Source organism: Vidua chalybeata, chromosome 1 (assembly GCF_026979565.1).
Source record: "Vidua chalybeata isolate OUT-0048 chromosome 1, bVidCha1 merged haplotype, whole genome shotgun sequence".
Lineage (NCBI taxonomy): Eukaryota > Metazoa > Chordata > Aves > Passeriformes > Viduidae > Vidua > Vidua chalybeata.
In genome coordinates, this window is record NC_071530.1 from 24,932,117 (window position 1) to 24,946,575 (window position 14,459).

The window sequence follows — 14,459 nt, forward strand, 5'->3', positions numbered from 1 at the left end:
TGCTAAAGTGTCCTCACTCTGCTACGGCACTGACATCCAGTCCATCCTGCACAACCGACTTGTGCATTCTTAAGCTCTCCTCCTCCAGAGTCTGGCCATGGGCAGACTCTTCAGGAGAGATGGAAGGTGGAGTACCTCATCCTGGGAGCAAGCTTAGGGCAGTTCCTGAGTGGAAACTAGAAAGGAGGAGAAAAATGCAAAAGTATGATATAAGGGTGCAGAAAACCGCAGATTTTCTGTAACAAAAGGAACTGAACTTGAGAAAGCATTCTGAGAGATAAGATGATAATGTTGTTCTAGCAGAATGAAACTTCAGACAAAGTGATAGTACTTTTGCAGCTCCGGCTTTTACAATTCTGTGATTCTAATGTTTGGAATTTGCAGATCAAGGTTCAGTTTTCAGTTGACTGTGACAGTATAATTCCTGGAGTTAAAAGACAACTCCAGAAGCCATGCCATGTGAATTACCGCTGAAGATTCAGTATGGGGCCAGTATTATGATTGCAAGTCTCCTATATTAAAAATTACAGGTGTGCACAGACAAGCTTAGTGGGCCAGGCAATACCAATATTGTTCCCTAAATTTCCACTATCATGAATGTTGATGTAATTATCTAATGATCTGTGCCATGGTTTGCAACTTCAACATTGCTTTTCATTTCCCTAATGTTTCTGCTCATTTTGTTGCCAGTAATGTTGTTCAATCTGCATGAAAAGAAACAGTCTCTCCTGGAAGTGCAATTTAGAGATGTAGCAGACCAGAAAACTAGTGGCAAGAAGCTGACTGTCACTGAAAATTGAACAACTGGGACTCAAAATCTAGTGGAAAAGCAGAGATTAATGGGAAGTAATTTGTTTACACTCAAAAATCATTTAAGGCAAAATTGTACCTCCTGGAATTATATATTAAAACAGTTTTATTATTGCAATAGAACAATAAAACTATGTTTTCCCTTTGAAAAATATAAATAAATTACTTTCAGTGGTGGATGGGCACTTTATGTGCTGTCATGGATTGGTATAAATTAGTGTTTACACAGTCTAACATGAGGAAGCGTGATGTTTTAAGGAGCGCTCAGATTTTACAATAAGAGTTGCTTACTTTATATTTGTTTATAAGAATTACTTATATAAACTGTAAATGAGGTCTTGGTTGCAAAAGGCTGGTTTGAATCCTTACTGCCAAAAAAAAATTAAATCAAGACAATGCTACATTAATGATGTTACTTTTTGTACTGCTAGATACGTGAGCTGAATAGTCTTTTTTTAATTTCAACTCATGCTGTATGTGAAAAAAGGATTTTTCTCTTTTCTTTCTCTTGCTTTGTTTATTTGAAACAGATAGATCGTGTTGTTTCCTGACTTAAACCTTCCTGAAATTTAGTATAACTGATTACTGCCTGGATTCACCAGGAAAGAGAATTCTACCCACAGCTTACTCACTAATTTCCTTTCACACCCACCACACATCTGCACTTGGGACAACAGGAAATTTTAATTAAGACAAAACCTTTTTGCATGATGATTTCATTTCCAAGATAAATAAAAGCAAGCTGGCAGCAACCCTTTGAAAGGAAGGAGCCTGTTTAGACTTTCTGTTACGTACAGTTGGTTGTCTTTTTCATCCGCTTTCCTTACATCTTTTCATTTCTGCCATGAGTTTTATTGTGCATTAAATTGATGGCTGGTAGCCCTAATTAAAGCCAGGGCTGACACACTGAGGTGCTGTTGGAAAGACATGGCTCACTCTTTCCCCCCTACTAAATATTCTAGATATTCCACTGCTTGCTGTAGCTTCCTCCCACCCACTCTGTCTGTTTGGTCTACTGGAGGTCAAAAGCCCATGAAAAAAATAGGTCTGTGCTTATTTCACACATCAGTATGCAGTTACCATGTTTAGCACTGGGGTCATTAGCTTACACTTAAGAAGCAAGAAAGTCTATGATAGGAGTGTAATAGTGTGAGACACATGTGAGGGACCAATTGGGGTCCATTTGATGATCTGAGAGAAACCAGGTGCCTGACAATCTTGAGAGAAAGAAAAAAATCAGCATCAAATGGACCTTGTGACTTACTGGTGTGTACAGGTTACCTCCAAGCACAAGATACTATTTCAGCAGCAACTGCTTAGTCCATCTCAGTGTGGGCACAAACACTGTTTGTACAGGTGCTGCACCTTTTGCTCTTGGAGAGGGGACATTTACTGGGCCCACTCAGGAATCAAACCTGAGAGTGAGCCAGAGCTCTTGAGGATTTCTACCATTCCCCACTGACTGGGTAGGTGATCTGCAGCTGGATCTTGACGTAAGTGGCAGTTCTGCCATTCCTTTCAGCAGGACCAAATGCTACATTCCTAACACTACATGGAGTTGGCTTAGAAGCTCCCTAGGGATCTCCTGAAAGTTGGTCCTAATTTTCTTTAATTAAGCAAGGTATTAGAGAAAAATTGTTTTTGCCTTCTGGAGATGCAGGTCTTCTATTGGTAAACACAGCAGAAAAATTAAATTTTTCTTTGCTTGACTTTTGTATATTTCTAACCCTTAATTTAGCAGTACCACTTGTACTGGTCAAAGGAAATTAAATCTTATTGCTCAGTCTGACTGATTTTTCACTCTGGAGATTGCTGAACTTGACCCATCCCTCATATGTCACCATCAGATATCAGATGACACTTTAGGCTCAAAGTGTTACCAGGTTCCTTGGAAAAGGAATAGGCCAAGTTTCATTATGCATACTAATTGGAATTCAGCCTCCATGGAATGACTGCACCATGGTGAACCAGGTGTAACACCCTAAATCTAGACACTCCCCACTTACAGTGACAGATTTTAAAAGGTGTATTGGCCGATGCTGAAGAACATTGATGGGCTTGTTCATGTTCTTCAACTGGACTACATTTGCAAATATTTAGCATGCAAGCCAAATTCTGACAGAGTTCAAGTTTTATGCAGCTGTTTTCTTGAATAAAGTTTTCATTTTTATTCCATTTGGACAGTTTTCCTCTTTCTGCTGGTTATTTTCAGTGTCAAAAGCCATCAGTAGAATGATACATATCCCTGTGGGTGAAATCTCATCCACATAATTTGGTATTTTCACAGCATTACTCAGCTGGGCTGTTTTATTATGAGGAAAACGAAACTTTGAAAACATTTCCACCTCCATAATGTACTTCTTAAAATTTAAATGAAAAAGAAACACAAAAACCCAACCAAAATAATTCCTGTCTGGCAAAAGCTGAGTCTTTTATTTTCTAGGCATTGTGTGACTACTTAATCATTCTTTAAAATAACATATGAGACATTAGAAATTTGTGGAAATATAAGAATGGCTCTCTGACTTCAGTGTTCTGTGTTTTCAGCATCCTGTGTATTGTGTGAATGTAGTTGGAACACAGAATGCACACAATCTTATTACTGTCTCTACGGATGGCAAAATGTGCTCCTGGAGCTTGGACATGCTCTCAACTCCACAGGTGGGTTTGTTTTCACCAACGTGGGGGGGAAAAGTGTCTTTGGTAGAGCAGGATACTTGCATAGTGGAACATAGCTCCTAAAAGCCAAAATCTCGCATCCTATACAAACTAAAACCAGTGGATGTGCTTGAAAGAGTACAGCTTGCTTCCAGCAGTCTCTGCTAAGAGCCAAACCCCATTTCCTTTACCACAAATCATGTAATTATTGTAATACGTTAATACATAGGTCAGTTTCAAGTGAAAATGAAATAGTCCATTTTAAAGCATGGTAATTACAGAAGTCGCCTGTGGTATAAATTGCACTTATTCTACAGCATTTTTTAACAAATGTGGACTAGATTGCACTGCTGCTGAACACACCCTAGGCACTGCAGGTTTCCAAGGCACACTCAGAAACTCAGAAACTTATTTTGCTGGCAGCCTTCAGTAGCCAAAGGAACAAACAATGCAAATCAAAAGTTTTAGAACTAATTCTCCCCCTCTGGAATGTTTGCTACTATCGTCTTCCCCCCCCCCCCCCCCGCCTTTGTATTAGAAATGAAAGGAAACGCAGGAAAATTGCCCAAACCACTAGTGATTATAATAATGGAAACTAAACAAAGAATCCAATGCTGAAAAAGGTGTACAGAAAGCATCTTTTAAGTGTTATCTTCTGAAGAAGTACATTTTCTATTCCAACACATCACTCATTTTTATACACAATTTTGTAGAAAAAAATTAATATAATTTTTACTAAGCATCATGGGATCTGATCTTGTTTCAAAATGCTGCATAGAAACTCCCTATAATGATTCCATTAATCATGCACTAATGTGCAATTACTATTGAATTACTTGCTTTTCAGTGTTGACACAAGAGGTGGGACTCCTCTATCCTAACCTCAGCCATCTAAAAGTTGATGTGTCAAGTTTAAGTTACAAATTCAAGTTTTCTGTACTGCTGAGGTAGAGAGAGACTGGTACTTCTGCAGGGTGATTCATCCCATCCAAGTGTGAAAAGACATTTCAGATACCCACCCTGGGACATGGAACTGTCCTATCTTAGGGTGGAGGAGTATTCTGGAAGTCATTACATCTACTCCTCTACTCTAAGTGAGACCAGCTTCAAATTTCGACATTACATTGCTCATGTAAGGCAACAGTGTGGGACTGGTAGCTGTGCGCTGGGACTGTAAGAAACCAATACTCTTCTGCAGTAGATATGGAAGCATCTAAAGTGGCCCAGGCATCTATCTTCAGGCACTCTAATGCCTTCCAGTTTCTTACCTAAACATGAGGAAGATAAATCCCACCCCTGCATATTCATTTACTGGAATTTTAATAAATTTACTAAAATGAAACTTTAGTAAATTTAATTTACTGAAATCTGAAGCACAGATCTGTGAACATCTGAGTTCCAGTATCTCATCACTCAAATGGAATTTCCCTGCTCCAAATCTGGCTCTCAACAAGGATGGGAACACAGCCCAAACACTGAAGTTTGGCACATGGCTCATGGTGATCTAGAAAAGAGAGGCACAGCACTTGACGTCAAGCTGCATGCTATAGCTTTAAACTGGGAGGAGTAAAGTGTTGCTGATGCATGTCAGTCTGAAACTTTCCAAAGACACAGCTCCAGAGCACTTGTGTACAGTCATGGTGTGGGCGCTGGGAGCAGAGCATCCACCACAGTCTATGGCCATGTCTCTGCAGAGACACCAAATGATGATCTCACCCCAGAAGGTTTTAACAAAAATACATGGTCTCTCTCCCATATTAACAGAATTTCTCTCTCTCACACTCACATGTTTACAGAAATATGGGGTGGTCTCCCTATGCATTTTCTATGCCTTGTTTTGCCTTTATAATAGAACCAAATTTATTTCAAAGAAAAGCATAAACCAAGCAGAAGTATTTCTCTGTGGGTTTGCATCGCTCTCCTTTCACAGGGATACCCATTTTCTTTACAGCAAAAAAGCCCTTTTGAGAAAAACCGTACAGGCTTTGGCCCTAGAAGAACAGCAGCATAGGCCTTTTAAACATAGAGAATATAACCACTTAAATAGCTAAAGATGAAAATGGTGAAATCATTCAGGCCTTTTGTGGATTCTTGGGCTACACCATTTAGGCTGAAAAACTAAAAAGTTGTGCAAAATCTGCTCAAAGCGTACACATCTTGCAACAGCCACAAACTTGCACAGTTGTTTTATTTCCAATTGCAAAAATGGCCATGCTGATTTACTTTAAAATATAGCTACCAAATGAAAACAGAAGACATTCCTGCTGGTCTGTAGCTTGATGGTGGAGTCTAGAGGGAGTGTTTATGGTTACCTCAGAAAATCCCTGAAAAGCAATGCTTTGAATGGTGGTAGTGACAGGACCCAAACTTTTTTTATTTTGTTCTGCAAAGGGACAAATGACACAGTGAAATAAATGCCTCACATGCACGCGATATTGCAAGTGCTTCCTGACAACTGATTTCCAGAATGTAAATAGAAGGGTATTGCATGATTTATTAAAGCCTGAGGCTGGCAAATGTAACCATTAAGGTATTATCTTTAGTTTCTGCACCATTAGATTTTAAATTCTCAGCTGTCATCTCTGGCTGATTTAAGATGATGCAGAAAAGACCTGTGCCTTCCTTCCAGTCTCATATGTGTGACAGACAGCACTGGAGATGGCAGGCACATCCTGGTTTGTGACACTGCATCTTCTTACAACATCTTCTGTAGAAATCAAAGTCCTGTGATGAGGTCAAATGATTTCATCTTCCTCTCCTGCTACCCCATGTAATATTTCTAAATATTTAGAAATATTACATGGGGTAGCATATATTAAGTCTCAGTTTTAAAAAAACCCAACCCAGACTAATAAAAGGAGGATCCCAGCATAATAACAAAACCTGTTTTGGTAGGAGAGCATGGAGCTGGTATACAATAAGTCCAAACCAGTGGCGGTCACAGGAATGGCTTTCCCAACCGGAGATGTCAATAACTTTGTCGTGGGCAGTGAAGAGGGAACAGTCTACACAGCCTGTCGTCATGGAAGGTGAAGTTCAGCATTTTGTACTTATAAAACATGTACCTGTGTCGATGAGAGATTGCCAAGTGTGTGTGGAGTGTTCAATGTTTTCTTCTCATGGATTAACAATGTCTGTACTGTTCCTGTGACTAGCACAGGAGCTCTCCGACTTCAAGCATCTTTGCTACAGCCTGTTATACTGGGGCAGTTACCCCAGGCTCCCTGTGTAGCTGGTGGGGAGTAATGGTTACTCTTAGGTTGACTTCCTTTACCTTTTTCAGTCGTGTGCCTGGAGGGAAGATGGCTGGACCCTCAGAAATGCCTCTTTCTCACTGATGAGATGAGATGAGATGAGATGAGATGAGATGAGATGAGATGAGATGAGATGAGATGAGATGGAGGTTAACACAGCTGTGTACAGGTTTATACACCTAGCTGAGATGCAGGTGTCTATGTCTGCACAGGTCAAATGAAGCCCTAGGACACACTTCTGTTGCAGGATAATCCAGCCTAAACCAATATCAGATGGTAATCTGTTTTATTTTTTACCATTCTCAACTCCATCTTCAGTCTCCACAGGGATAAATCAGAGAAAAGCCACCATGGGCCTGGTTCCTTTAATAACACACATGCAGTCACAGTGTGCCACATGGGTTCTAGAGAATCCTGTGCTCTCTCACACTGTGGTCACACATAATATAACCCAGGCTGTAGTTTGATACTGCAAGTTCCTTGTTTGGCACCCTGCAAACCTGCAGGATGCTAGTGTTCTATATTAGCTTCCAGTAGTAGTTTTATCTCTGGGAAACTTGAAAGGCTTTTGTAAAGAACAAAAGCCTGGTTTTCCACTGACAGACTTGGAGCTCATCCCCGCCAGTGGTACGCAATGTTCTCTGAATTCATATTTTATCTTATTCTGAGTTTATGTTGACCAAAAAGACATTGATACAGTGGTTTAAGACTGCAAGGCTTCTACACATCCCAAATGTTTTATAAACACTATTTTACATATGTTTTGTTCAATGTTTTTTTTTATTTTAAAATATTTTTATTTTAGCCTGACCACTGACACTGTTGCAAAATTGTGTCTATTTAGGCATATACTGATAGGCTGTGTGGCAGCTCATGGTTTGAATGAGTCTTGGGCTGCTTGGATGAATGAAGCATGCCCAAGGGCATTTCTCACTTCTGAACTTTCAGAATTGCCTGGTTTGTTCCTCACAAGAGGAAGAAGGTGCCAGATCCTCTTTTTAGCACGCCTTTTTAGAGCCCTTCTACTGACCATTGACAAAAGCTCTTCTGCTCCTGCCTGTCTTTCCTGGAGCTTTTTGCTATCATCCCTGGTTTACTTCCAGATGCTCCTGTGTCCTTCATCCCAGCACAGTGAAGAGCCATATGTCATTCTGGAAAAAGGTGTGTCAAAGCACAGCAGACACCCAGGATATTCTCAGTGCTCCAGAACTCCGCTTACCCCACTGACTACATGGCAGATAGCTGGGATAAAATAAGAGGTGTCCTTTGTATCCAGCACAGCAAGACTCAGCCCCCTGCTCCAGCACATGCTGCGAGGTCTGGCAGGGGAACATAAATGAGGCCACACTGTCCACACAGGAGAGGTGAGGGGACACTGCACCAGCTGGATGAGGGACCAGTTTCCTCTGGCACAGCTCCATATCTCCTTTCAGTACACTGTACTCCCACTGGCACAGGGCTGACAGGCTCATCAGAGCTGTGGCTATTTTTAATGTATATTCTTCCACTTGCAATTTTTCTATAATCTAGCTAAAAGGGTAATTTCTTTATTCCCTTTTCTGTGTACACTGTGAGACAGCACTGACAACTGATTGGGCATCATTTGCTTCCAGGAAGAAGAAAACTGTGCACATTGTCTCTTACACAGCGTTGTACTTTTCCTTCCTAATAGTTATTCCAGCCTCTGGCTGATGAAACACACATCACCCCTTGTTCAAAGTAATGACTGTATGATACCTGATCACAGGATCAGTTTCTTCACTTTTTGTGAAAAAGCATTTACTTCCTAGTGACTTGATTGACTGCTGTGAAAAGTTATCTTAGATATTTAAGAGAAAAAGAATTGCCCATGATAAGTCATTAACATATCTGCATTTTTATTTTAATGGTTATTCCTTGTGATAATGGCTTACTCAGAGGCATAAGCTATAGTATAATTACAATTCAGAATTTTATAATTATACAGAAATGTTATTTCAATCTACAGGACTAGACAGTGTATGTAGAAGTCAGTAACATAAGTCTTCAGAAGTAAGAGAAATTCTCCCTGTGCTCGATTCTGAGCATTAATTTTGCCCACTGGAGTAAACCTCTGCAGTCAAAGTCCTTAGCAGAAGGAGAGAGATTGGCAGGTTAAATAGAACTTTAAAAGTAAGCAGGACCTTAACAATAAAGAAAAGTTATGTTAAAGCCCTAGGTGGTAAATCACTCTCTGAATGTAAATCCTTCTTCTTCCTGCAGTAAAGCTGGCATTGGTGAAATTTTTGAAGGCCACCAAGGACCTGTCACAGGAATCAATTGTCATATGGCAGTGGGTCCAATAGACTTTTCCCATCTCTTCGTCACATCATCGTTTGACTGGACAGTGAAATTGTGGACCACAAAGGTAAAAAATCCAAGCTGGGCTGGGACAAGTAATTCTACTTGTGAAAATGCTGTTGTCAGAAATATAAATATTTTAATACTGTCTATCAAGTCCTAAGAACCAATTAAATGAAAGGCTATGGTTGGAATGAGCATAGTGATAGAATTGTAAGTAAAATATATAGCTAGTGTAGTAACTCCCAATCATATTTGCCCTGGAGCATACCTTGCCCTTTAGCGGGCCTTCATTTCAGTATTAACCCTAGCACTGAGCAGTTTCACAAGGCAAGGAGATGAGGATGTCTTGTATTCCCAGCCATCAAACAATCCATTCAGCACTCCCTGTGCAGGCTAAATTGCAAGGCTAATACTATGCACTGTGGTGGTGCAGGAGCAGGAACACTTTCCTCTGATGAAGCAACAGGAGAAGTGCATGTACAACTTAGTGCAATCAATATCACTTGTGAAATTCACTGCTGGAGGAGGCTGTGATAGCCAAAAGGTATAAAATGTCCCAATGACATTAGACACTGGAAGCAGGGAGGAAGTACATGCTGGAACTTACATTCATGAACACCAGGGATCTGTTGCTGACTACTCTGTGTCTGTCTGTCCATGACTTCTTTCAGAGAGAGCAGCAGAACAGGAGAAATGGCACAGTCCTGTGAAACTTTGAAACCCCAACACTCCATGGGACAGACTAAACAGAATAACCTGATTTATCGTACAGGCTGAGTGAAATAGGACAATGAGATATAAAATCCTAATTATAATCTAAATTTATTTTAGATTATTTAGATTTAGTAATCTAAATTTATTTTTTTTTATACACCAGAGTAGAGAACTGCCTTCCAAATGTCAGGTTCTTGCCTTAACCAAGTTGGTTTTATGTCTGCATTTGGTTCACATCTTGAGCTGCACCCGGCAGAGTTCCCATACTGGAAGCTAACCACAGTCAGGAAGTATCTCAGCATGTGTTCCTCCAAGACATCAGGGCTTGGAGATGCTAGAACAGATGTACAGCAAATGTAAATATGAAAGTGATCAGAAGGGCTCACGTGACAGCCTTGTGCTGGAAAAAGAAGCAGTTACCTAGATGGTAACTTGAATCAGCTTCCATAGCAGCTTCCCAATGCTTTTGTTAATGGCCTGATCCAATGTGTGTGCTAATTAACAGGTATCTTTTCCTAATCAGCAATGACCACAGCTGTTGGTTTTGTCTTGAGCATTACACTTCAGGAAACTCATAATGAGAAAGGTGCATGATTTACCTAATTCACATGTAACTATATACATCACCAGACCCAGCCTGAACCAATGCAAAAGTAATCCAGAGGAGTGGACATGGGCAGGCTGGAATGGGTCTGGGATGATGCCTAGGTGGTAAACTTCTGAAAAGGCTGCAGGATAGCCAAGGGATGGACAACTTAGATGTTGGCTCACTGGGGCTAGATAGGCCATTTGGTGTGTGACACAAGGGAGTCCTGGGTAGTGGTGACTTCCCTTGGGAGCAAGAGAACGCTGAAGTTGCGTAAGGGGCGAAGAATTTGTGGGGAGTGCAGGGAAGATGAGAGGCAAGTATTGAATTCCAATCACACATGTACAGCAAAGTCTTGGATTGGTATTTAGCTGTCAGCTTGAGGCTGAATATGGCAATAAGGGTCTCATTCATCTGCAGCTTAAATGAAATTGCATTAAGGGATAATAAAGCCTGATTTTTATTTTAAACTCTTGGGATTTTAGAAGTTACTAGTAACACTAACACAGCACATTTTGGGCACAAAGACGCTGCAGATAGTAATACACAGTTATCTCCTTGTGGAATATTTTAGTGCCAGAATGGAATGGTGGGTCTGATTTTGTTCAAGAAAATCAGTTTTCAAAGAACCAAACAATTTAAATTTCTGATATCTATCAAGCTGTGGCTTATCTGGCAAGAGAGGCTTCCTGAAAAAGCTGTTTGACTGAGCTGGGCGAGCTGTGATGTGCATGTGACACACCACAGCACAGCTCAGAGCTGGAAGCTACTTGGCTGTTTTGGATCACTCACTCTCTTCTGGAGCAGGTTTGAGCAGCAGCCCCTGGCTGCTGCCCTGCCAGCCACTGCCCTGTGAAAACATTCTCTGAGACACTAGACAAGTTCTTGAATTGTGATGAATGTTTTCTTTTTCTCCCCATTCAACTGCATCAGAAGTTTATTTCCATATTGTCTGAATAATTTTCTTGGCTGCAGCTACTACATATTTAAGGCTCTCTTTGTTCAGTTCTCATAGTCTAGGCTCAGTCAATCAGTGGGCTCTGAAAAAAAAATAGTGGATTGATATAAAGTATTAAGTGCTTCTGCTAGCTAACAAGATTTTAGTCAGAATTGGTTTATTCCTTTAGTTTCTTATTTGTAAATTTAATCTCCCTATCAGCATCCAAAGCCATATTGCTTTCCTGCTTCTACCAGCGTTGTCTACTTAATCCTGTGCACATTATCCTCTTTGGTCATGAAATTCAATTCCTTTCTGTTTCACAGGTTCAGAGTCAATGTCCAATTGTAAAGTGAACCATAAAAGCTTTGTGTTTATATTGTCTATTGATGTTGTGTAGTATCCTGGGGTGCTTACAAGAAAGGCACTTTCATAGCAGGCATTTGACTGATGGATTGAAAGCACCATCTCCCTTAAAAACTCTCGCTTTACATTTTATAATGTTTTTGTGGTTAACACATTTTCTAGCTAAAGGCAGTTCAACCAGGTGACTGCGAATAAGATTTTCACTAGCGGATGAATGAGCGTTTTGTAGATAACACTAGCACAAGGTTCATTTTATCATCCATCACATTAGCCAAAAATTAGATCCCTGTGTGAATGGCAAGCAACCAGAAGCAACAGGAAAAGAAACAGAATTTGCAAAGATAGTTACTTGATAACCACGGCATTACCTGGTTCCTGATGAAGTTAACAGGGCTTTCAGCTTGAATTCACGCTACACCATGTGAGCAAGTCTTAGATGCAGAGCTTTCAAAGGGAAGTCCCGATGTGAAGTGTCTGTGGAGCTCTGCCCTTAATTAAGTAATGTTGGTATGATGCTTTGAAGAGGTAAAGTGCTAAGTGGAAATGCTAAGTGTTGTTAATTAATTAAACACTAATCCTCATGAATGAATAGCATGAGGTTAAATAATGAAATGTAAGTATTGTTATTATTACAGCAATTGCTGTTTGGAGAGCAAATTTTTTGATATTGTGTCAAGAGATGGAAGCTGTCTTGGAATTGTTAAAACATAGCAAAACATAAGCTGGTTTCATCTAAAGCCTAGGAAATGGCTTGTTTGCTGCTAAGGGTGTTAATAAGGGTCTGAACAGAGAGCTGGATTCTGTTAGCTTTTTCATCCTTCACATGCCTTCTTTAGCTCTTAGCCTTCCACTGAGGAGAGGTGCTAATGACTAGTTTTCTCCTCTTATACCTATGCCTAAGTCATGCTCAAATGGGCAGAGATTGGAATAACTGTAACAACATTGCTGTATCCCCATCCGTGCTTGTCTCCCTCTGCCTAATGTTTAAGTAGTGGTAGTAATGCCAAAATCAGAAGGAGGCTCAGAGCTGAGCAGACTGGTAGTAGGGCCACCACATAACCAGTAGCAGGGTCTAATGGAGCCAGAGGTCATGTGTGCCCTCAGTGACAGGCTACCCGTTGTGTGTCTATGCTCAGTTTTGCTTTACTAGTACGTGCATCAATGGTAGCGTCTTCCTCATCCCTCTCCTTTGTCTTTCTTTTTCTTATGCTCTTCACATGCTGCTCTTCTCTTCTGGTATGCTGTGCTGTTCCAGTCTGTTGAGCTTTTTTGAGAAACCACATTTTAAACAGCAAACATTCTCATTTCTATGCTATGTGCCTTCACATACATCTCTGTACCTTGAATATCTTATGCCCCTGTGCTTGTCAACAACCTGGGTATGACCCAGTCCTTCTGTCTCTTGGAGCAAATTACCTGTCATACCTTCCATCAGCATGTAACTTCAGACTCCACTGGTTTTCATTTGGCCTAGAGTTGAACACCATCTCCTCCAAGGTCCAGCTGAAGCCTACCTCTAGAAAAATGCAAAGAAGCATGTGGTGGTGGTAGTGGTGGTGGTGTTCCTATAGACAGGTACCTCTGCCCTTCCCCAGAAGCCTTGCTGATGGGATCTGATCAGATCCACTTAATAGACCAAATTTACTGTAATAGCAAAGGGTGTTGCAGAATGAACCAGAGCACTACTTTATGGTCACCTTTGGCCCATATCTTCTCATATAATCATGTAAGGCATTTTAGATGATTCTTCATATGAAGTTGGATCATCCTGGATCTTTTATTATGTAGAGCTTTCACACTTTGGTTTCTTATGCAGCCACTGGAAAGAAATAACCGTACAGCATACATTAGACATCTCTTCCTGCCCACCATTCCTGCCCACCACTGTCTATGCAGGAGCCCAAGTCTGGCAGAGGATCAGTTGCTGTAGCTTTTGGTGGCTTTCTTGCATCTGGGCAGCCTCAGGCCATATCTGAATTGGCAGACATGTCAGCACTTTTGAGCTCCCAAGTCTGTCTTCTTACCCTGTCTTCTCCCGAACCACTACCAGGAAGGAATCAGCCTCTTTATCCCATACCACATGCACATATACATATGCACCTTGATTTGCAGCCAGAGTCTTGTGGAATCCTTTACTATTCCTCCCTCTGACTGATTTTGGTGGGGCTCAAATGTCTATCTCAAGGGACAATTTCACTCCTCTTATTTTGGATACCTGACTAGAATGGTCTCCCTCATTGATGCATTACCACACAAAGCTCCTTCTTTTCTCTTTGATAAAAGCAATTAAAATGATTAATTTGATTAATCACTGTCCAAATGTTAATTTTATTTGATTATAGAGAATGACAAAGAGTGATAAAATAGCATGCTGGGATTTCATGGAAATGGTCTCTCTGTGGTGTGAGTTCAGAATTTTGAGTTTGATCCAAAAACAAGGCAATGAATGAATTTGCTTCAGAGCACACTTTCTGTCAGAAGGCCAAGCTGACTTGGGGAAGAGGGTGGAGTTGCCTGTTCAGACAAGATTTTTTTAGGTTTTGCCCTTTACCTCTGGAGCCAGAGGTCTGGCTCTCATCCAACTATTAAAAAAAAAGGTATTTTCTAGGTAATTTTAAAGAGCAAAACCAAAGTCAAGTCAGGTGGCTTGAAATGAGTCCCAAGTTCTTCACTTGAAATACTTCTCATGATTTCAGTTGCCTGTGTAGCCATATTTGATAAGTGTTAGGAAAATATTCATCAGCTGGCCAACATACTTAATTTACTGACATGAAACATGGTGCTTCTTTGTGATATATTTAGTGAACAATGG

General features: G+C 40.6%; 1 protein-coding gene across 10 annotated transcripts in view; it reads left to right on the forward strand.

The window, feature by feature from the left end:
• DYNC1I1 (dynein cytoplasmic 1 intermediate chain 1) overlaps window positions 1-14,459 on the forward strand; it is a 186,022-nt gene that overhangs the window by 138,660 nt on the left and 32,903 nt on the right. For all 10 annotated transcript variants that reach the window (XM_053946048.1, XM_053946031.1, XM_053946057.1 and 7 more), the window contains 3 exons: window positions 3,358-3,471; window positions 6,364-6,497; window positions 8,964-9,108. In XM_053946048.1, the coding sequence (XP_053802023.1) occupies window positions 3,358-3,471; window positions 6,364-6,497; window positions 8,964-9,108 (393 nt within the window). The remainder of the gene's footprint in view (window positions 1-3,357; window positions 3,472-6,363; window positions 6,498-8,963; window positions 9,109-14,459) is intronic.